Source organism: Setaria viridis, chromosome 3 (assembly GCF_005286985.2).
Source record: "Setaria viridis chromosome 3, Setaria_viridis_v4.0, whole genome shotgun sequence".
In the NCBI taxonomy this organism is placed as follows: Eukaryota; Viridiplantae; Streptophyta; class Magnoliopsida; order Poales; family Poaceae; genus Setaria; species Setaria viridis.
Genome location: NC_048265.2, coordinates 14,181,002 through 14,204,171, shown reverse-complemented (window position 1 = coordinate 14,204,171; position 23,170 = coordinate 14,181,002). Strand labels below are relative to the sequence as shown.

The window sequence follows — 23,170 nt, the reverse complement described above, 5'->3', positions numbered from 1 at the left end:
CATGGTCTTCTCATTCATCAAATGGACGTTAAGATAGCTTTCCTGAATGGAGAGTTGGAATAGGAGATCTATATGGATCAGCCAGATGAGTTTGTAGCAGAGGGTCAAGAAGGAATGGTGTGTAAGTTATTGAAATTTTTGTATAGTATCAAGCAAGCACCTAAGCAATGGCTTTGTTGTGAACGAAGCTGACAAGTGTGTATCCTATCGCTATGGTGGGGATGAAGGAGTGATTCTGCGCTTGTATGTTGATAACATACTGATCTTTGGGACATGCCTTAAGGTGATTAAGAAAGTCAAAGATTTATTATCTCAAAATTTTGAGATGAAGGATTTGGGAGAAGCTGATGTTATCCTAAATATTAAACTAGTAAGAGAAGGTGATGGTTGGGTTACGCTTTTGCAATCCCACTATGTGGAAAAGATCTTGAGTCATTTTGGTTATAATGACTGCAAGCCTGCTGCTACACCTTATGATGCTAGTAAAGTATTAAGAAAGAACAAAATAATTATGAGAGATTAACTGAGATACTCCCAGATCATTGGTTCACTTATGTACTTAGCTAGCGCTACGAGACCTAATATCTCGTTTGCTGTGAGCAAACTAAGCCGGTTTGTTTCAAATCTGGGAGAAGATCATTGGAATGCTCTTGAAAGAGTAATGTGCTATCTAAAAGGTACTATGGACTATGGGATTCATTATACCAGGTACCCAAGGGTACTAGAGGGTTATAGTGATTCAAATTGGATTTATGATGCTGATGAGATAAAATCCACAAGTCGATATGTGTTTACACTTGGAGGTGTCGCTGTTTCTTGAAAGTCTTACAAGTAGACCGTCTTAATGAGGTCAACAATGGAAGCAGAACTCACATCATTATATACCACCACTGTTGAGGCTGAGTGGCTTCATGATCTCCTTATGGATTTACCGATAGTTGAAAAATTGATACCAGCTATCCTAATGAACTGTGATAATCAAATTGTGATTGTCAAGGTGAACAGTTCAAACGACAATATGAAGTCATCAAGGCACGTAAAGAGTGGTTGAAGTCTATCAGGAAATTGAGAAACTCCGGAGTGCTAGTTTTGGATTATATCCAAACAGCTAAGAACTTGGCAGATCAATTCACAAAGGGTCTTTCACGGAATGTAAATGACAATGCATCAATGGAATTGGGCTTGAGACCCATGTGAGCCTATCTATAGTGGTAACCTGTTCTATGTGATCGGAGATCCCGTGAAGTAGAGTGGTGAAACAAGCTATAGTTTGATTGAGAGGAGAGATCCTTAGTAAAAGGCTCATTTTGTGAAGATGCATATCTCTTCTAATCTATATGGATGGCTTATACCTTAATGTATTTCAAGTGGCTTTTTAAAAATCAGAGTGTTGTTTATTTTGAAGCAAAGATGCTGACTTACAAAACGTATTTTAAAAAATACACCTATATGAGTCTGACTACTAGTCATAGTCTATGAGAGTGGGTGATCTCTAGAAACTCATGAAAGATCTGGAGTATGACTTATAAGCTCCAAACCGCGGGGATGCTTTCGCAGCCTAGTATCAGTGAAGGGCTCTGGCCAAGCTTGTTTGCACAAGACTGACAATTCAAGACATAGTCCATTGTTCAGTTATGAATAAGTGTAATCTTAGTTCTAGGTGGATGTTCAACTTAACAGTCTCCACTGAAATACTGGTATATCAAAGATTATAGTGGAACTGAGAGTATTTTTGTATACCTTGAAATTCTTGGTGGGGATTGTTGGATTAATCGGATTAGACCCATTTATTTTAATTAATCAAATAAGAATTAAAAGATCCATGATAAATGCTAGGAGTTACTAATTGGTCAATTTTGAATAGGAAGTTGAGGAGAGGTGATTATTGTTGTTTATGAGAATTGATTCACTCAATTAACACAGCTAATAAAATACTGAGAGTTACTGGTGCGTGGTGACCATTATTCCCATCAATTATTAGTAACTTCCATCGCATTATGATGTCACCTCTTGGAACCTATACAAGAGAGGCACCTCCTTTTGCTCTCATACGTGCAAAACACCAAAACACTCTAAGGTACTCCTATTCATGAGATCTCTCTCTTTCTCCCTCACTATTTTCTGCTGCTACCATGCATTCCTTTCGCTAGCACTGCGCGCACGGTTCTGGCGAGAGCAGAGCCTCCGAAACCACGACTGCCGCTGAAGATCCTGCTCAAGATAGGCAGACGATAAGGTTTTTGGGGAGTGTTTGACGCGACTGCTCGCTCCATGTTCGACTACTTCCTTGTGGCCAAATGACTGCTTCCTCTACGTCCAGTTGGACAACTACCTCCTGCTGCTTCAAGAAGACCGTTCGAGGGATTGCACTGCGTACATCTCCCTGCATCAACTTGTACAACTACATCGACTGAGGCCATACCACGATTAGTATGACTAATCCAGATGGTAACGGCGCATTCGGTGCCTCCAGCACTGATCCTGCCCTAGGGTACATCCTGAATCTCTTTTGGTTCTATTTGTTCTTATTTATTAGGAGATTAAAATTGAACACTTGCACATATTGTCATCGAGTCACTCAACATATTCATGATAATATTTTACATGATTAATTTTGGAATTAAAATGTACCGAAATATACCTAAATTTCTAACATCCTCCATATTGCTTAAAATTTAAATGTGTTCATACACACAATTTGGAAGAAAAAGTATGCGTTTCTCAATTTATCTGCCGACTTAGCCTGGCTTTGTACGTGCTCGATCACACCAGGCTAGGTTTGCCGTGCATGGTGCATAATTGAGTGCAGAAATTCTCAACCACCACAGCAGAAAAACATATCTTACGATCAAGCGCATTGCACGCTTTGCAAGTTAAGCTGCCAAAAACCGTCACGGAACCGACGTGCAGCTCCTGCGCTGGACAGGCTGCTGGTTGATTAGTCAGTGGCAACCAAATCCTGCCAAGAAACACAACACAAGAAAGCGCAGGCACAAGAGCGTGCCCCAGCTGCTAGCTAGCTCACCATTGTTTGCAAACGGCGCCGCTTTCCCATGCCCCATCTACTTTCTAGTTTTCTACTACTAGTGGTCTTTTACCAAACCGCCATTATATTCTTTCCACTGTGAAACAGTAAAAGCGGATGCAAATTAAAGGGGACACACTTTTTTGCCACGGACTCGTCGTTGAAGTTGAACTAGAACTGAGAACTTGGGTGGTTGATTTTTTTTACCGTCTCCCACTGTAACTCACGCATTTCCATGGACTCAGTGTTGAAGTTGAACTAGAACTTGGGGTCGCTTCAACACAGCTGAGCTTAGATCATCATGATCCTTTTGGAGGTTGCGGTGTTGTACAGCAGTGTTATTCTTGTTTTTCACCAGCTCAGATCAGAAGCTTCCTGACGACGATCCTATTTGTTTTTTTTTTATCTTTAACGTGAGAGCAGCTGAATTATTGCTTGCGTCGCGTGGACTGGCATACTTGTTCAATTCGGTTACAGTTTTGTTTTGCAGGCGTGATGAGAATGGCAAGCGACGAGACAAGCTTCGCGGGAGGTTTAATTTACCGTGAAGGAATGAAACGTTCACCGCGCGCCACCAGGTCGGTAGATTGCGTTGGGGCACCTAATCTCTCCAGACCAGGGCAATGCATGCGTGGTACTGTGCAGATGGGACACCGGTAGGTTCTGTACCCGCGTGTTGACATTTTTGTTTCCACATCGCCATCCTGCGATGGAGCCATCACCATTTTTGCTTGCGGATCGTTCCTCTCAAATACAGTACAGGCCATCTTTGATTTGGCGACCTAATCTTCTGCTGCTCGACGACTTGGATTGCATACACAAATCTGTCAGATTTTTTTTCCCGTCTTGATTAGAGTAGATACGGCTCACTTTTTTTTTTAACGCATTTCTGCATTTTTATAGGATTTCTTGCGGCACGATTGAGAGCATCCAAGGGCCTCAAGGGGAAACGAAGAGTTTTTTCAGGGAGTCACGTACGTGAATTCTTTGCGTACAGATTACTCGATTATTAGGGGGCTAAAATAATCGATTTGTATCATCAGGGAGTCACCCCTATTGAACTTGACTTGGTATGTTCACGCGTGGGGTCACACGGGCGATGGTGTTTTTTGAAGAGGTGACAGAGACTACCACGGTGCCACCAGCAGTCTATGAGCTAAAATCGAAAGAAGAAACTACTGCCGGGCTACTGCTACGCAACGACTACACATGTGCAAGCGAGACTTGGGCGTCATGGCACGAAACAGACAGCCGAGACTTTTGATATGGATTCTGTTCGTAGAATCAGTTCAACTCCTCTGCTTCTGTAGAGAATGGTAAGTGTTGTTTTCATTTCACTAGAAAATCGTTTTAGGTTCATCCACGTCGTAGGTATCACTTGATTACCTCGAAAAAAAAGAAAGGAACAAAGAAAAAAAAAAGAGTGTTTGCCCGTTACGTGCTAGCCGGGGGGGAAGAACGAGCACGCTTAAAATAGATGCTAAAACATCGACGAGAAATTTCACCACGCTTGTTTCTCTTTTCCTCTGGAACCTCCTTTGCAATGATGCGCAGGGGCGGATCCAGAGCCCGGGCTGCTCGGGCTGCAGCCCGGGGCGAGACCATGGAGTCCCTTTAACCTATGTGATGTTTAGCCTAACAAAATGAGGCTTAGGAGATAAAATTAGACTATTTTAGGTGTGATTCAACAGCTCAGCCCGGGGCGCAGCCCCGTTCTGGATCCGCCCCTGATGATGCGGCTTCACTTGCTAGACAGGGTTTGGATCCCGCCAAACCGTCGAAACACGTCACTTGTTCATGATTAGAGGAAGTGCCTTCTGAATAATCTTTGCAAAAGAATCTTAGCAATTTCTCTTGACGCGATGCCAGCAGTGTAAACTCATCAGCAATTTTCCTTTTTAAAAAAAAAACAATATCAGCAATTGCAGTCTAAAACTATCAGACTATCACTGAGAACGTCCAATTGTCTTCTCAATAATGTTGCAAAAGAATCTTAGCAATTTATCTTGACGAAAAATGCTGCCGGTCTAAATTTATCAGCAAATTTGCGTTCCTAAAGGACAGTGATCAGCAATCTTAGTCTAACCCTATCGCCGAGACGTTGACCGTCAAACTGCATGCACTTACAACTTTACAAGGGCTACTAATCACGTAGAGATTCCTGACGGCTTGTCGACAACGCGCCTCGAAACGCAAATATCTCCTCACTTGATTCCCCGATATAAACGCCCAGATTACGTGAATCCCAGTTTCAAAAAAAAAAAAAGATTACGTGAATCCCCGCCACGTACTCATCCGCCTTCAAATCGCCATGGAGGACGCGGTCAGAGCACCCCCCCCCCCCCCCCAACCCCAACACCCAACTGCCCATTCGCTCCGGGCCGTCGATTCGGTGGTCATCTGAACGCATCTAACCGCAGCTCGGCCCGGCCCAGCAGCACGCCTCGCACCGCATCCATCATCCACCCATCCACCCTCCTTGCAGTTCTCCTGCCGTTTGATGATGATAGTGGGGGGCCCACCCCTGGCGCGCACGTAACCGAGCGGTTGTGCGCTCTCCTGCCGTCCTGCGATTGCCCGTCGTTGCCTTATATAAACGGAGCACAGGCGCCACAACAATGGAGGAAAGGAAACAGAGGTGCAGAGTTCGGGCTCAGTTCAGGCATCAGAGTTCAGGAAGAGGAGAGTTTCAGAAGGGAGAGAAGAGAGAGAGACAGAGGTTTCTGATCGCTCTGGCTTGCGGTGGTGCAGCGAGGATGATGGCTGCTGCCGCCGGTGTGAAGAAGACGGCTGCGCCATGGGTTCTAGCTTGCGGCTTCTTGCTCTGCTTGGCAGGCTTTCTTGGTGAGTCCAGCGGACGGTTCAGTTAACCTGCACTTCAAATTTCCTCCGTTTCGTTCCGCCTGCACTTTCTTCTGTTTATTTGTAGTGCTTCTGTTGCTTGCACTATCCTACTGTGTGACATCGATGAACAGTTCGCCTACACTTTTTCGTCTGCTTTATTGGTTCGGTTAGGATGCAATGGCTCCTTTTCAGAGATGGAGAGGGATTTCTGATCCTACTATGTACTATGTTCAGTCTGATCAACACGCAGCACCTGTTCAGTGCTCACGCTCTTCCATCCGGTTTCTTTAGATCATGGCGAGTTCTGTCAGTAGCCTTCCTAGACAAATTTCAAGATCTGTTCTTGATACCTCCCTTTCTCTGCACTGCAATTTTGCGTATCAGATTGATGTTTTTCTCTCTCCTCGTTCGTTTCATGTTTCTTGGTTGGATCTTGCACTTGCACCCACATTAGGATAACACTTTCCGCTACGGGATACCTTAGGAAAAAAGATGTCCCCAAATGGTGGCTCAGATTATTTATTGCCTGCTAGTAGAGACGTAGAGGTGGTTGACAGGTTTATCCTTTGTGTTCTTGGTTGGGTCTCTTAGGAAATTATAATCAAATCAGAATCAGGGGCAGAGCAGGGATAGATTGATTGCATGATTGGTTTTCATAATTCTGTTGTCTACACCACTTCTACGTTGATATTTGTTTATTGATTTTCGTATACATTTTTACTTCTTCATTTTTTTAATGAACAAGATATTTACCTCTTTATCAAATTACTGACCAACTTGCAGTTTGCTGTATATACTACTATATATGTCAATTCTGTTCTTTTTCACTAATACGGCATGTCGGCAAGTACAGAAGAGTGAAAAGTTTGTCCAAGCCTACCTAAGATATCAAGATAAACTTATTTTTTCTCATTAGTTATTAGATGCTAGTACATCTCACCTGATTTAGTAATCTGCCGAGCACACTTTTGCGTGACGAAATACAAAGGCAAGGGCAAGTTTTCAACTGGTGTTTATGTCTGTTTGTCAGATGTCGGTACTGGTATCATCTGAATATGACGGCGAAACACCGTAGCAGAGTTTTTATTCCGGAATCTTCCTTGTATAGGCTTTGCCCAATGCATCAGACAACCTGAAAGATCACTTGAGATGAAAAGACTGTCGTACTGATTACTGATGAAGACCATTCTAGTCGAATGAAAAACATTGGAATCGAGAGACTTATTTTCTTTGAAAACTGCTTCTTGGGTGCACCAATTTTGCGTTTTCCTTGCGCTGTCATTGTATACCGACGAATCTAGACTAATTAGGGCATCTTATTAGTTGGATATGAGCCTAACTATACGAGACTTCTGGGAATAGAATCCATATCCTAAGCTACACAATTTAGTAAACTAATTTGAGTTTTATTTTAATCTCTTAATTGAAAGTGATGTGTTCAGACCTTGACACCAAGTTGTATGTTCTTCTTTTCACAAGCATATCTTTGACTATTGTTTGGACCTTGACATCAAGTTGAAAAAGTATTATCCATTGCCAACTTTTGTCAAGTTGTATGAATGATGGAGTTGGACGTTGCAAGTCCTAGGTAGAAAAACGTAAAGAGATGTGGAGTTGTGCACGGAATTAGCTCTGAAATTTTGTGGATCCAGTTCTTCCCCTGTAGATTTGTTGGCTGTCCCCAACTACTCCCTTCACTGTTCAGGGATAAGCTAGTTGGTAACAGTTTGGAGGTTGCAAGTTTGCTCCAACTGATCTGATGAATGAATTAGTGGAAAGGGACATTCATGATTAATATCGAATTCAATTACGTTTTGACTTTTGATGATTCGACCTAGTAGTAATTCTTACTCCTGGATGTGTGAATGCAGGAGCTGAGGGTGCCATTGGCGTGAACTACGGCATGGTCGCCAACAACCTGCCGGCGCCGGAGCAGGTGATCTCCATGTACGTGGCCAAGAACATCAGCTACGTGCGGCTGTTCCACCCGGACACGTCCGTGCTCACCGCGCTCCGGGGCTCCGGCATCGGCGTCGTCCTGGGCACGCTGAACGAGGACCTCCAGCGCCTGGCGTCCGACCAGTCCTTCGCCGCGTCGTGGGTCGCCACCAACGTCCAGCCCTTCGCCGGCGCCGTCCAGTTCCGGTACATCAACGCCGGCAACGAGGTCATCCCGGGCGAGTCCGCCGCGCACGTGCTCCCGGCCATGCAGAACCTCGAGTCCGCGCTCCGGTCCGCCGGGGTGAGCGGCGTCGCCGTCACGACGGCCGTGGCGACGGCCGTGCTGGGCGCGTCGTACCCGCCGTCCCAGGGCGCGTTCTCCGAGGCGGCGGCGCCGGTGATGGCCCCGATCGTCTCGTACCTGTCGTCCAAGAACGCGCCGCTGCTGGTGAACGTGTACCCGTACTTCGCCTACTCGAACAGCGGCGGGCAGGTGGCGCTCGGGTACGCGCTGCTGTCGGCGGCCGGCTCCGGCGCTGCGTCGTCGTCGTCGGTGGCAGACGGCGGGGTGGTGTACACCAACATGTTCGACGCGATCGTGGACGCGACGCACGCGGCGGTGGAGAAGGCCGGGGTGCAGGGCCTGGAGCTGGTGGTGTCGGAGACCGGATGGCCGTCCGGCGGCGGCGAGGGCGCCAGCGTGGAGAACGCGGCAGCGTACAACAACAACGTGGTCCGGCACGTCGGCGGCGGCACGCCGCGGCGGCCCGGGAAGCCCGTGGAGACGTACCTGTTCGCCATGTTCAACGAGAACCAGAAGACCGAGGGCGTGGAGCAGCACTTCGGGCTCTTCCAGCCGGACATGAGCGAGGTCTACCACGTCGACTTCACGGCGGGATCATCCTAGGCTTAGCTAGGGCACTGCTCATTGTTCAGAGCTCAGACACGATTCCTTCGAGCTGCTCGATGCTAGAGCACTGTGGCTAGGCTTTCTTACGGAGTAGTTCTTACTGCGCACCCTGTCCGTGCGTGTGTACAGTGCATGTCGGTACACGGCGTTATCCCCTTGGATTTGTCTTCGTTGTTGAGCACATTGCTGTCGTGATTAGTGATGCACTTATTCAGAACTTCAGTATGCTTGCTCGCCTCTTCTCTTCCGGTGCTTCTCGTGCTCCGTTGCCTTTTCTTTCCTTTTTTTTCCTTTTGCGTTCATGGATCAGCATACAAATTGAGTTCAATAAATCAGTCTCCTAAATGTAGCCTAAAAACACGAGAAATCAATTTTGTACTTTGCATCAATAACGATAATAAGGCAAAAACGTCTCAAAAATCGATATATTTTTTTCTGAAGGTAGAAAAAATTAGTAAAGTTACGACGCTGCTCTAGCCTGTTCTTCCTCAGAAGTCAGAACAGGTCCTTTGGCCCAATAACAACATCTAAGCGAAATGGAGCCGTGGTCCAGCCCACTGGCCCCATTGGGCTCAACGGTGGCACAGAGCCACGTACCGACTTTCCGCAGCACACGTGGCGATCCAGCCCATGAGGAGGTGTAGTAGAACATCCTGGTGACTGATGAATGAAGAGAGAGAACTGCACAACGATTCCACGCCGAAGCGTAGAGCGCAGCAGAGGACGCGAGAAGGGGCGGCGAGTTCTTGAATCCTCTCTCTCCGCTGCTGAGCCTGCTCATCAACCCGGTGAGTGCGACGATGCCTTGGTATCGGCTAATTTCCTCGCGTACTTCTGGTTGCTTACCTTACCCTAGCGATTCCTGAAGACTTGGGGTGTCAGTGCCGTGCTGATTGGTCGCACGAGACTATTCTTCTTGCAAATTAGGAGTACCGGATGAGGTCGGCGTGCGTTGATTTTGTAGCTGTGGTGGGGAATCGAGATAAGGAGGTGGCCGGTGTGGGTTGGGGCGCGCTGGGAATTTCTCGTTGTCCTTGGCTGAGAGGGGGAAAAGCTGGGATTGTTTGGACAGAAAACGGCCCATCTGTTCTGATTGAAGTACAAAGTTTTGGCGATTGGTGGGGTTTGTTGAGGGCATTGGATTTCCAGCATTTTTTCTTGTGGTGATTGTAACAGCTTTACGCTTGGTTAGAACTGACACACGGTTGACTGAACTTCGTGGTTGCAATTGCCTTGTACTGAATAAGGTCACTGACTAGTTGTCTATGTAAACTAGATGCATAATGTCCACCTCAATAATCTGGCTGGAAATTTCTCGCTTTTTAGGTTTAAGTGGCAGAAGGTAATGAGTTAGGATCATGTTATTCCAAAGAATTTATCAGATAAGCTGGTACAATCACAGGTGATTTCTCAGTACAGTTTTCCTGATTAAGGTCTGGGGGTAACTTTTTTTTTTCACGATTGACCTCAATGAGTAGTGGAAGATGGTCGTGCTTTGATTCACCACAAGCTATGACTTCCCTGTTGCACTTAAAACTGGTCAAAATTTTGTTCAGTTTGTGTATAATAAAAAAAAAGTTTGCTTGAAGATAACCTTACTCTAGTGGACATTTAGGAGAATTAGCAGGAAGCTAAAATGGTACTAGTAGTACTTGTCCTGGTGTGGAGAGTAAGAGTATTAGTTTTATTGTTCTAGCAGTCAACTAGTTTTATCTGTGTGACACTTTCCTTGGCACCTGTGATATACATAACATTACCTAGCCATAGGATGATCCTCTTTCACATTTCTGAGATGCCCTGGTGTGATTAACCTCATCCTCCAAATTTGGCCAAGAATTGTAATCGATGTGTTTATAGCTGTGTATTATGTCATATTCTTGCCTAGAAATCTCACCATCTGCTAGTTCATCCCAGGCATGGATGCAAAGAACGTAGGCAATGAACAAGAAGCTCAACAAAAGCCTGATGCGGTGACAGGCAGTGTTCCAAGACCTAATCAAGAGACCTTGAAACAGTTCGCAGATTCAGACGCTGGAAACATCAGTCCAGCAAATGGCCAGGAAGCTGACGTGAACATGGAAGCTGCCATCTCTACCGAGGACGTCATGCGAGCTGGCGGGTTTGGAGCAAAAGATGACATTGGCAGCCTCCTCCCAACAGCTATTGATTCGACAGATTTCGAGGCCTCGCTGCGGGACGCCCGCGACTTCGAAGGTGAGAAAGAGGCACCATCACATCCTGGACTGGGCTGGAAGGGGGAGAAAGCTGATGATGGTAGCAAACCATCAGATGTGCCGCAGCAGTTACCATGATATCTTACCTTGTAGGCTAGTCCAGCTTCAGCTTCAGAAAACATTTGCTGATCACGTTTATGTACGTTGTTCCCAAGAGCTGCTGTACGTTTGAACTTTTTGCCACAATGTTATGTGTGTAGCATTCTGCTGTTTCAGACTATCAGTGCTGTGTGATCATGAGGATAACGGTTCTTGTCTGTTGTCAATCTCTGTTGGAGGCCTGCTAACGTATAGTTCGGCCTAGTTTCGCCTGCTGATAAGTGGCTACATAGTTGCATTTGCACTTTTGTAGTGTGCGGCTGGCAGCTGCCACGGTTTGAACCGAACATGTAGTTGTCAGTGGGACCGGTAATAGAAGAGCACTCGGATTGCACGTTCAGGGTACTATAAGAGATTTTTTAATCAACACCTCCGTCCCATAAAAATCATGAAGATAAAACGACGTCTCACGGTAAATATCATGTATCTAGAAAATACAATTTAGCAACCTACAATTTAGCACGGATGGACTGCACAATTTAGCACGGATGGACGGATGGAGTAACCTACAATTTAGCACGGATGGACAGACGGAGTAACATACTAGTATAGATGGACGGATGGAGTAACCTACAATTTAGCACGGATGGACGGACAGAGTAACATACTAGTATAGAGTTCTCCAGTATAGAGTTCTCCGTTACTTTGCAATTATTGTTCAGGGTTGGAGAGTTTTACTTATGTAACAACATGAGGAGATCACACGATTGTTTTGTTGGCTCTAGGTTTGTTTCATGAGCTAAATTAACAAGCTAAAGCTATCAGTATGCAACTAAATTTACTGAGACTAGCCTAAGAAAAAGCTCAACCTAAGCATAAAGAGCCTAGCCTAAAAAAGCCCAACCTAGCCGAGCTTTAGCCAGCCCAGCTCAGCCCATGCACAAGTGTAATATCAATAGTTATATACCTTTCACACTTAGGCCAACTAAATGAGAAATGCGACCAGACAAAGCTAAATAAGAAATGTGGTTAGACAAAATTCTAAAAGTTCAACCTAGCCGAGCTTTAGTCAGCCCAGCTCGGCCCATGCAAAAGTCTAATATCAATAGTTATATACCTTTCACACTTAGACCAACTAAATGAGAAATGCGGCCAGCCAAAGTCAAATAAGGAATGTAAGTAGCATGATTGATTACTTTTTAACCCTTGGATCTAGCACTCATGTTTACACCATCCTCGCCCTCCTTATAAATCAACCCACCTAGCGCACCTCTCTCTTCTAAACCTAACCGCGCCGTCAATCCCCTCCAAATCGCGGTGCCGTCACCCCCCGCCCCCTCCAAATCGCAGCGCTGCCACATTATTTGTACTCCCTTTTGCTACCGCACGCACCATTTCATCGTGTACCTTGAGACGACGTATTGTTACCTCACCATCTGGTTTGCAAGCTCGGCGTTGCTCTCTTCTGCAACTCTCATGTTGCCACATCTTGTGCCAAGTATGTCACCTTTGGCGTGATGAGAGAGGGAGGCATTTGGTGAATAGTTCAACTGCGTCTGCATTGATTCAATCTCACTAGTGCAAGTGAGGACTACGGTATGGGAAAAAAAATTTATCAATTTTTATTCTTTGTCTCTCTCCTTTTTTTTTTACAAATACACTTGTGAAGGGATGGACACTGGGGTTAGGTTTGAGTCGGGAGCTAGCCGATTGAGCCACTGGTGTTAGCTCTACTAAACGTCGGTGTCAGCTCCATGGATGGATAATGTCTAACAGTGATTTCCTATTGATTTTGAAAAAAAACCATTGGTGTCCTAGCTCCGCCTCCATTAGGTGTGGGGTATATGAACTGGGATGAAAGGGATTGGGATTTTAAAAGTCAAATTGGATTACTAGAGAGGGAGGCAAGACTTTACTCACCGCCTAAAATGGAAAGGGAGGCATAGTGGCTAACACATCACGGAAGACCATGCGGATGATGACTATGATGGCTTGTTATACGATAGGGTGGGGCCGAGGGAGGATGGGGACGGTGCTGGTAAAGAAAGTAGATGGATACGCATGCTCTCGCCAAATACGTGGCAGCTGGCCTAGCATAGCCAAGCCTCTTTTAACTTAAAAAAGGGGATTTGCAAACATTCCATAAAATATGGAGAGAAGTTTTGATAACCCACGTCGTTTTTATTTGTTTCTTTGTTATGCATGTCTTTATTTCTAGGATCGGGTTTATGAATTTTTTTATCCTCTATTAATTATCATTTGTGTAACCTCTTCTCTCATGGAAATGGACAGGCGCTGCCATACACCAAACCACCAGTCACCGTGGGAAGTCTCTGTTGAGCCTGTGTACAACACACAAGTGGCAAACCTTCTTGCACCGGCACCGCCATACCCTTAGTGCAAGCCAAAATGAGTGCCCGAAACTTCCAGAGTCCAGAGCTTGGGAGTAGCACCAGTGTCACCAGTTCAACACCAAGGACCGGCAATGAATCCTCAGATGCGAACGATAACAAGAAAACTGTGTGTCCTCTGCAGCAAGCACACCAACATGGTACGTGTATAAACTTCCTCACAAATGTCCGATACACTTTTGCTTATTGTCCGATTCACATTTTTAACGATCGAAAGGCAGGCGTTTTATACACTTTTGCTTTTACATCTTCCAGCTGCCATCTGTCTAATAAATAATCTCTTCTTCTATGGATGTGCACGGACAGGAGTGGAGAGGACCTGCCAAACCAGCACTCATCTAGGAAAGCGTGAACGAGATGCCCAAGCCTGCCGTGTCCTCGAGCCTATTGAGCAAAGACTAAGCAGGCTGGTTGCCATTGCAGCAGCCCGATCAACTTCTCAGGCCGCAAGATCAGCAGCTGCAAGGTCTAGCAGCCAAGTGTTAGGAACCGGCGGTGGGACAAATGAAACCCAGTGTCCTTCGAGACAGGCTCAAGAAGGTATAGTACATTACACTGATCTATCTGCTGCAACATTTCACATTACTCGTTTCATGCCTACTGTAAATCCATATATGCAGATCTGTACGCCGATTGCTGTTTTACGATAGTCAAACTCACTTTGTGACAGATCTTATCTACCGGGAGCGTGTTCGCCCCAGGATTCATGACGGAAATGAAACTTCACATCGGTGGATTCTTGGAGGTATGCGAATTAATCGATTTTTGGTTCATAGTCATATAAACTACATACCTGTTCTCGCATATGTTGTGTTCTCATGCGCTTCTTCACTCCTGCAGCTGTCGCGGAGCTGCTGGACAATGCGGTAGATGAGGTGAAAATTTCTTGTCCATCGCCTAGCCTTGATGGAGCACAGAACAGCTACTTTCTTGACAAGTTCATCCTCATGTGTCATACATATTTTGGTTGGTTTCTTGCTGAATTCCATCTTCTTGAAACACAGGTACCACATGGTGCTACCAAAGTGTTGATTGACAGTGTTATCAATCCACACAACGGATCTCCGTCGTTGCTCGTGCAAGGTTGTGATCCTAGCTATGATACCAACCCATATTTTTTCTTAGGAACTCCACATGATCCAACATATATGCTTGTTATGACAATGTGTTTAAAGGTTCTCTGAATTCATTCGCATGTATTTGTTGTGCATGAAGACGACGGTGGAGGCATGAATCCTATTTCCCTGTGGAAGTGTATGACCGCTGCATGTCCAAATAGGAAGCCACCTGATTCAATTGGGCAGAGTATGTTATCAACACTAACCTTCTCATTCTTAACATGTTTAGTGCTACAGCTAACGTCTTTTGAAATTTCTGATCAGATGGGACAGGATTCAAGGCTGCCATAAGCTGCCTTGGCGCGGGTGCTATCGTTTTCACCCGTCACGTGCACACCAGGTCAGAATTTCGCTAGATGCTATTAAGTTTTGTAGAATCACATGAAATAGATCGGTTTGTACAGGAATAGGGAGAAATTTCTGAGCTAGGGGCCTTACTTTTCTACCGTTTGCTGCAATTTTGTGTTAGGGATGCAAAAGCGGTGATCTTTATTTCAGGCGTACCAAGTACAGTTGTGTTTTGTATCTCCCTTTTTTCATCTAATTAACACATTATTCTCTTGTTTGGTTCCAGTACGCCTACTCAATCCATCGGGCTACGTTTTCTTCCCGGAGAGGAAACAGATCAAAAACACATCTTAATACCTATGGTATGTCTGTGACATTGCTCATTTGGCACTGACCATGATGTCTGATGACTAAATATTCTTTTGGGGCCATTGACAATGAAGAGAAACGCTAACAAATTTCATAATACTTCTTGCTTTAGGTGAATTACAAATATGACCCGGTGACAGCTGAAATCATAAGATGTGAACGCAAACCAGGGCGGTTCCGTATCAATATGTCAATGTTGCTGAGATTGTCACCCTACAATTCAGAAGAAGAGCTGCTACAAAATGTATGTTTGGGATGCTTGTTCAGTCTCATGATGGAGCCTTAATTACGTTACTGAATTTGTATTAGAAACCATATTGTATTACTGACATGCTGCAAAGATGAACTTGAAAAGGCTAGGCACTGAAATGTTTGTTGATGTGTCTGCTGCTAAACAGTTTAACGACATCGGTCCACATGGAACAAAAATCATTGTGTTCAACCTGTCACGCAACAGCAAAGGCGACTTGGATCTTGACTTCAACACTGACACAAAGGTAACAAATACATACCGATTAAAGAGTGTAGGATAGGTGTTTTGTATTGTTATTATCATAATAATTCTAGTTTACTGTTTTACGACATGTCATTTTTATTTCAATGTTAAGCTATGACATCTAAAAAGGACTCTACTACTGTGCCAAGTCTACTGTTATCATGGAGGTCATATCATGGGTTAAATTTTTTTTCTTCTTTTTTACCACTTGGAGGACCATTTTGTTCATAAACTCTTGTACAGATTTCTCTTATTGTACAGTTCATCACTTCCTTCTGCTTGCTTATTTCAGGATATCAGAATTAGTGCTGCAACAACGAATGCAGAAAACAAAGCTGTAGGGGATCAGAGTCATTTGGTATACAAATACAGAACATCTCTCAGGGCAAGTGTTACACACACACAATCATTTCTGCCAATACCTTTTTTACAGAAATCCATTTGTGCAAATCATTTATTTATGTGTTCCGAATTGCCATTTTCTGCAGGCCTATGTTTCCATCTTGTATATGGGACTACCTAAGCACTTTAGAGTCATCCTTCGGGGAGAAGAGATTAAGCGCCGTAACCTTGTGACTGAGCTCAAGCATAGTCAGTACATCAGATACAGGCGCAGCGGGGCAGAAAGGGAAGATGAAGTGGTATGTCAAATTTTTTTCAAATTGAATTTCTCAATAGCTGACCATGTTCATCGCATTAAAAGGAGACATGCATATGCATGTCAACAAAGGTGGCCTACGTCACTCTAGAGAGAACTATTTTTGCAAATTTTCCGGATGAAGATATTACGTTGATTCTATCCGAATAGCTCAAATGGAAAATTTTCAAATAATAAGTTTGATGATCGTTAATTATGGCTTCAGCTTCAATGTTTTTAATGTGGGAAACACCCCTAAGTGTGGTGGTAGAGTCAGTGGGAGACACACTCATGTGTGCTAGTGTTGTGTCTCATATGTGTGCATCAGTGCATGTGTGCCCCCCATGCTAATGAAAGAAAAGTTAAGTGTGAAACTGTGAACCATACACATTATCCTCCATTTAACATCGATGCTTAGATTTATAGCAACTCCATATTCATCCCTGTCCATTTTCAATTCAGGTGCTGGGATTCTTAGATGATGCACCAGATATTGACGCGGATCGATTCTGTTTCTACTATAAACAGCGCCTCATCTTGGTGAGCTTCAGATCTTCTTTTGCTTTTGAAAGCCAAAACCGTCAGAAAATCTATACAAGTTGATTTCTGGTATAGATCCTAATGTTGATACCGATTCAATTCCAAAATATTCCAGCCCTTCGTGCCCGCCTATGGATTCTCGGACAGAAACCGGAGCATCGTGGGAGTTCTGCAGCCCAATCACCTGAAGCCAGCGAGGAACAAGCAGGATTTTCAGTGGTCGTCAGAGCTTGAAGCACTGCAAAAGATCTTGAAGGAAATGGGAACGGAATTCTGGTAACTACTTGTTAGCACCTCATTCTGAATGCTAGCATAGCATCCATATATCATGAGATAACAATTGGAATGTTTCATTTGTTGCCAGGAAACACCTGAGAGGAAAGGAGCTTAAAGGTGCGGCATCCCAGCTAAGTTTGGCGCCTCCTGGTTCTCACAATGAAGAAAATTTGACAGCGAGCAACACCACCGGGATGCTCTCTCAATCTCAGATGACTCCATCTGCACCAGCTCATCTTGCAGTGCCAATTCTTGAGTCAAGCTATGGCAGCATGCCCTCTCCAAGAGCTCCTGAGCCATGTCTTCCGTTATTCCCCATCACACAAACCGGAGATGGACAGAAGAGAGTGATGGACATGACAGATGCTTGGGACCAAGGCAATAACTCCAATGGCATTCCTGCTTGTCATCCTACAACGCTGTCATTAGGGTGGAACAACGGTGGTACGTCCTCACATGGCATCCAGAGAGTTATTGCGCCTCATCTTCCAACATCTGCCATGTCATCGATGGCTGGGGACGGACGCCACCCAACAATGGCAGCCGTGGCGAGCACCAACAACTATGGCATGAACATCAACGGAATGTCAGCGTCCACTGCCTCTTGGCTAGCTTACCTTGCGTGGCGCTTTACCCAGCCGAACAACAGTGGTATGGGGCCGAACGGCTTCATGAGAGCTCAAGCTCCTCACCTAGCTGCATTTTATATGCCAGCAACTCCTGGAGTCAGACGCCAGTCAGCACCGGCAAGCTCAGTGACAGGTACTGCTCCGCGTCTCCCTGTGATGCAGTCCGCCACGGTGAACACCATACTCAGCCTGGCGCCCCCACATTCAGTCCCAGCTGGTGCTATAGTTGCTCTAGATGATCTCCAAATCAAGATGGAGCACGATGGGACTTATGATGATACTGCTATTCCTCTAGCTGTTGGCATGCCGGCTGCCGCAGCAGGAGCCGCAGCTACTTATGCAACTTCCATTCCTGCGCCAGCCATGATGGACACTAGAGACGGCAGAGCATCTGCATTCAACCCGTGGCGTCCTCATGGTTTCAACCCAGTCGACGGCCCGTCAAGCTCTTCAAGACAGGTTTGTTTTCGAAACTGCATTTGTCAACATTTATGAACGGGCTTTGATTCAACGAACCTATCTTGCTCTTCTGGTCCAGTCTTTTCCATTTCTCCTGATAATAATTAATAATTTTGTAAATTTGAACTTCAGATATGTTGTGCTAACTGCATTCTTCCATTCACTGAAAACTGAACAGGCACAGGAGTTGCAGGGTGGCAGCAATCAATATAGAGCATCTGCATTCTACCCATGGTGTCCTGGTTTCAAGCCGGTCGACGGCTCGTCAAGCTCCAGACAGGTTTGTTTTAGAAACTTCATTGGTCAACATTCACGAATGAGCATTGATCTGATGAACTTATCTCGCTCTTCTGATCGAATCTTCTCCATTTCTCCTGATAATAATTTTGCAAATTTGCACTTCAAACATGTGCTAACTGCATTCCGATCATTGAAAACTGAACAGGCACAGGAGTTGCAGGGTGGCAGCAATCAAGGGGAGCAAGGTGCCAAGCCACTGCTGGATCTGTTCAAGCCTTAGGTTTCAGTCAATATAGACAGGGAATAGGGTCCATTTGTTGGTGCCAGCTTTCTTGTCAGCTGCTGCAACTTCATGATGCTAGTTTCAGATAGGATCACTAGCAATTGCTAGGAATCGGACGGATACCATTTTTAGCGTGATACCATTCTGTTACTTCTATGTACTGGTACTGCTTTGCTACAGACAATATGTTTCTGCATCAGTGAGAAGTAACATCCATTTGGTTTTATCAATCTGGCATTTCGGAGGTTAAAAGTATGTTTGCTCCCCAGCAAATTCGGTTACAGTTTCAAGAAAATGGAATACGGCGCTATCTGTTACGGTTTAAAGAAATTTTGGTTTCCTTCGACAACAGTTTCTATTTCCCTTGTGGAGGAGTAGAAAGACGAACGAGCAGCCGGCACCAATACCCCTCCTCCTCCTCCCAGGACTGATTAATGAGGATCTTCTGGTCCCCAAGCGTCTCTTGGCAGAGATCGCCGTCCACCCCACGAATCCCCTCCAAATCTGGAAGAACTTGGAAGATTTTGGTGGAGAGGAAGGGTTAGAGGGGAAAGGAGAGGCAGGCGGGGGATCCTCACCGTCACGGGGGCTGATGCAGTGGAAGCAGCAAGTCGCTCACCGGCGGCGAAGCTCGTGCGGTGAGCCAGCGACGGTGATCGATGCACGATGCGGCCGTCGCGTGCGACCACGCGAACAGACGATAATCAGGTCAAACCGGAAGGTTTATATCAAGATAGAGAGGGAATAAGCTGCATCTGCTGATGCCTGCTTTCTTGTCAGCCGCTGCGACTTTGTAATGCTAATTTCAGATAGGAGCAGTAGCTAGCGGACCAGCACGTTTATATGTACTGGAACTGCTTTTGCAGAAGCAACATTCACTTTGATTTCATTAAGCTGGCACTTGTGAGGTTAAAAATATGTTTGATTCCCCGCAAATCGGCTGCTGATGCTGAGCGAAGGCTAGATTTTCTACGATATATACTTTTAATATAAATGCTCTTTTAGCACATTATTTGCTTCTTCTTACTTGAAAATTTTGCCCTACCAGGTTGTCTACTTGTCTAGCATAAATACACAATTAAAATACATTTACGCTATTTTCTCTGTTTCACTATACATTTGCATTGACCAAGAAAGTATTGAGTTTTATGAAAATAAATGTGACTTGGTATTCATATATTATTAAATATCATGGTATAACTAACTTTCTTATATCAAAGTATTTAATTAGGGGTATACAGTGGATTTGTCGTCCTACAACACATTATTTATGTTTAGTGGACTTCCCATCTAGGAAAAGCTCTGCTAGACAGTCTTTTGCAGTGAAATATTTCTAGACTAATACCGTGAGGTGGTTCTCTAAAATAAACTAAAAGATTGGAAGCTGGAAAAAGTAACTTATCACAATTAACTTCCCGTTTAGGATCACTTTATACTTAAATTTAACCTAGAGAACCATAGATAATTTAACTTAGAGAATCACTTCTCGACACAGAGTCACTTCTCGACAAAGACTCACCTCCCGCATTGAACCGGAAATAGTAGGATCTCTATCAAACATACCTATATATTCTCTAAAAGTCAACAATATATAGCGAAACGGAGCAACTATAATCCATCAAGAGCATATATTCATATGTGAGCTCAAAGAAACAAACCTTGTAAGTCGTAACTTCAAGCGATGTTAGTAGCCCTTTTTTCTATTTTGACATTTAAATTATTTTGAGATACAAAAAAATATAAAATTGGCTTGTGCTTCCGGTCGGCACCTTGGCCATGTTCGAGTCCCCTTTAGCATCTTTTAATGCATGCCGATTCCTCGTGCTCACCGTCTCACCGATGCATGCCTACATGTCCAATAGTCGTGGCCTCTCATGTGCTTCTTCCTTCCCTGCATTACCTCCTCTTCTCAATCAAAGCAGAGCAAGAGTATGTGGGGCGTCCATTAGTCTGTCATCCAAACTCAACCAAGCAAGAGCATCCAGGTGAAGCCACCTGCCAGAGCCAAGAGGCAAAGCTCGTACATCTATTTGCCTTTTTCAACATGGTTTGCTTTATCACCAACCCTGTCAAGAGTTGCATCTTGTTTTCCACCCGTCTCCATATGCCCATGGTGCTGCTTCACTCCTGTGCATAGCGCTCACCAAGCTTTCTCATCATGAACAGGTTTAATTGAGATAACTTCATTAGTTGATTTGCGAGCCTTCTTTGTTTTGGACATATCCAACCCCGTGACCATGCGTCTTGAAGTTCTAGCTTCATTGCTTGGAGCTTGGAGAGAGTCGATAGAGAACTTATTTGTTATTTAGATTTTTTGGGAACTCAAAATCAACTCCTTTTTTCCTCTTCTAGCATCTGTTGCAGGTCGTCGCTACCAACAGCTTGAATCTCATGTCTCTTCTTCTCTCCTTGATCGCAGGTCGGCCATTGCTCTTCTCTACTCCTAACCATGCATTGTCGTCACTCTGTATATTGTCTCCAAAGATAGGGTCTCATTACCACTTCACCATAGCCATGCACCGTGCCGCTGCTCTTTTCTCCTCACCAACTCCATGATTGTGTTGTTGCTCTTCTGCAACGCGGTCACGGTTGCTGCTTTGCCATGGCAGCACCATCACACATCGTGATTCATGTTCACGCCGCTGCTTCGGCCTCTAGGCTGTCATTGTGATTTTGTTTGGGCGTCATTGTTGATTTGAGCATGGAGATTCAACCGGAAGCAAACACTAAATGCTTATTGAGGATCTACGACTTGAGTTGATTATATATAAAACTCAGTAAACATTCTTTTGCGGGTAAAATTGCAATAAATATTATTTATAAAGGGATAAAAGAAGCAGATGTTGCCCCGAACCTAGATGACATTTTTGTCCGAACTGAAAGGGTCCAAAGAGTAATATGTTACATCGTATATATCTATGAATATAATTTAGGCTTACATTATCGTTTAGAATCATTTTTAAAAAAATGTGAATTAGTTAAGATTAAGTGTATTAGATATGCATGGAGGGTGCCGATTGTTTTTTCTTTTGTTGTTCGTTGTCCAAAAAATCTCAAATTGTTTTCTTAAATACTAATACTAATACACATAGTTGTCATCATTGGTACATCCCCTAATGCTAACGCGAGAGCGCGAGATGTCTTGACTTAGCACATTTATCTTCCATGTAGTTCCATATCTGTTTTTTAGTTCCGAAATTATAGCTATTTATTAGCCGTATTTGATATGGACTCTTTAGGTTAGGGTTAGTTTAAATTGTTAGATCTTCATAAAATCCAATGGTATATATCATTTTCTTTTTTCAATTAATGTGGGTATTTTTAGATCCTGAACGAACGTGGTGGCTTTTTTAATAGATGGTATAACACTATACTGATTTGGCGAAGTCTAAAAAATGAATGTGTTTGCGACCATATATAGATAGCATTGTGGCACATTTATCTTCCATGTAGTTCCATATCTATTTTTTAGTTCCGAAATTATAGCTATTTATTAGCCATATTTGATATGGACTCTTTAGGTTATTTTAAATTGTTAGATCTTCATAAAATTCAATGGTATATATCATTTTATTTTTTCAATTAATGTGGGTATTTTTAGATCCTGGACGAACGTGGTGGCTTTTTTAATGGATGGTATAACACTATACTGATTTTGGCGAAAAATGAATGTGTTTGCGACCATATATAGATAGCATTGTGGCACATTGTAAATTGCGTGTGGACATGAGCTACACCGGCACAACAGCATGTTTGGTAGGCTCTTGAGTACCACGTGCTTGCCAAATTAGGTCTTAGAGATATATGGTTAACTAATAGCTGAATATAGATGGCATATATCAGTGATTTGGATCCAATCCATATAGAAATCAGGTTCTATTTTTTTATTCCGAATTTAGGCATATTTATTATTTTTATTTAGTATGGACTCTTTGAGCTAGTCTAGGCTGTTAAATCTCCATAAAATCTAACAGTATATACTCTTCTCTTTTTCCGATTAACGTGGTAATTTCTAGATCCTCTCGACGAACGTAGTGTCTTCTTTTAACACTATTGTATTAAGATAATAGATGAGCAGTCCGTGACCTGTAGTTTTTTTTTTCTGGATTCCTTCTGCATTTTCGTCTTGTAAAGACATGTGTGACATCTTAGAGCAAAGCTCATCAAAAAGTAGAGAGTGAATAAGTTTCCTGATTCCAGACTGAGATCCACGAGAATTTTGAGTAGCAGACCTCCATAATGTACATCTACCTTCCAAGGGGTAGCGCCCTAAAGTTTGCTTCTCTGGCAAAGAGAAAGAAAACAAAATTCACACCCTTGCTCAGTAAAGCAGGTCCTGCTGGTACAAAAGCTCCCAAGTAAAGGGCGTATCCAGTGCGAAAGCTCCCACACAAGGTGGGGTCAGGGGAAGGGAATTTCTAGACAACCTTA

The 23,170-nt window shown here is 44.1% G+C and overlaps 2 protein-coding genes across 2 annotated transcripts; both read left to right on the top strand.

The window, feature by feature from the left end:
- Nucleotides 1–5,627: 5,627 nt before the first annotated feature.
- LOC117850239 (putative glucan endo-1,3-beta-glucosidase GVI) lies at nt 5,628–8,942 on the top strand. The gene is made up of 2 exons (XM_034732046.2): nt 5,628–5,869; nt 7,741–8,942. The coding sequence occupies exons 1-2, from the start codon at nt 5,644–5,646 to the stop codon at nt 8,715–8,717; spliced, it is 1,203 nt and encodes a 400-aa protein (XP_034587937.1). The 5' UTR covers nt 5,628–5,643; the 3' UTR covers nt 8,718–8,942.
- Nucleotides 8,943–16,897: 7,955 nt separating this feature from the next.
- Nucleotides 16,898–18,969, top strand: LOC117847820 (uncharacterized). The gene is made up of 4 exons (XM_034729105.2): nt 16,898–17,128; nt 17,217–18,216; nt 18,395–18,496; nt 18,662–18,969. Exons 1-4 carry the CDS (start codon nt 17,112–17,114, stop codon nt 18,734–18,736), a joined length of 1,194 nt encoding a protein of 397 aa, XP_034584996.1. The 5' UTR covers nt 16,898–17,111; the 3' UTR covers nt 18,737–18,969.
- Nucleotides 18,970–23,170: the final 4,201 nt, after the last annotated feature.

Excerpts from the sequence above, each read along its gene's own strand:
- LOC117850239 (XM_034732046.2), top strand. The coding sequence starts at position 5,644 with ATGGAGGAAAGGAAACAGAGGTGCAGAGTTCGGGCTCAGTTCAGGCAT. Across the intron at positions 5,870-7,740 it reads CTGCTTGGCAGGCTTTCTTG|GAGCTGAGGGTGCCATTGGC; the intron begins GTGAGTCCAGCG and ends GTGTGAATGCAG.
- LOC117847820 (XM_034729105.2), top strand. Across the intron at positions 18,217-18,394 it reads CGTCAAGCTCTTCAAGACAG|GCACAGGAGTTGCAGGGTGG; the intron begins GTTTGTTTTCGA and ends AAAACTGAACAG. Across the intron at positions 18,497-18,661 it reads GCTCGTCAAGCTCCAGACAG|GCACAGGAGTTGCAGGGTGG; the intron begins GTTTGTTTTAGA and ends AAAACTGAACAG.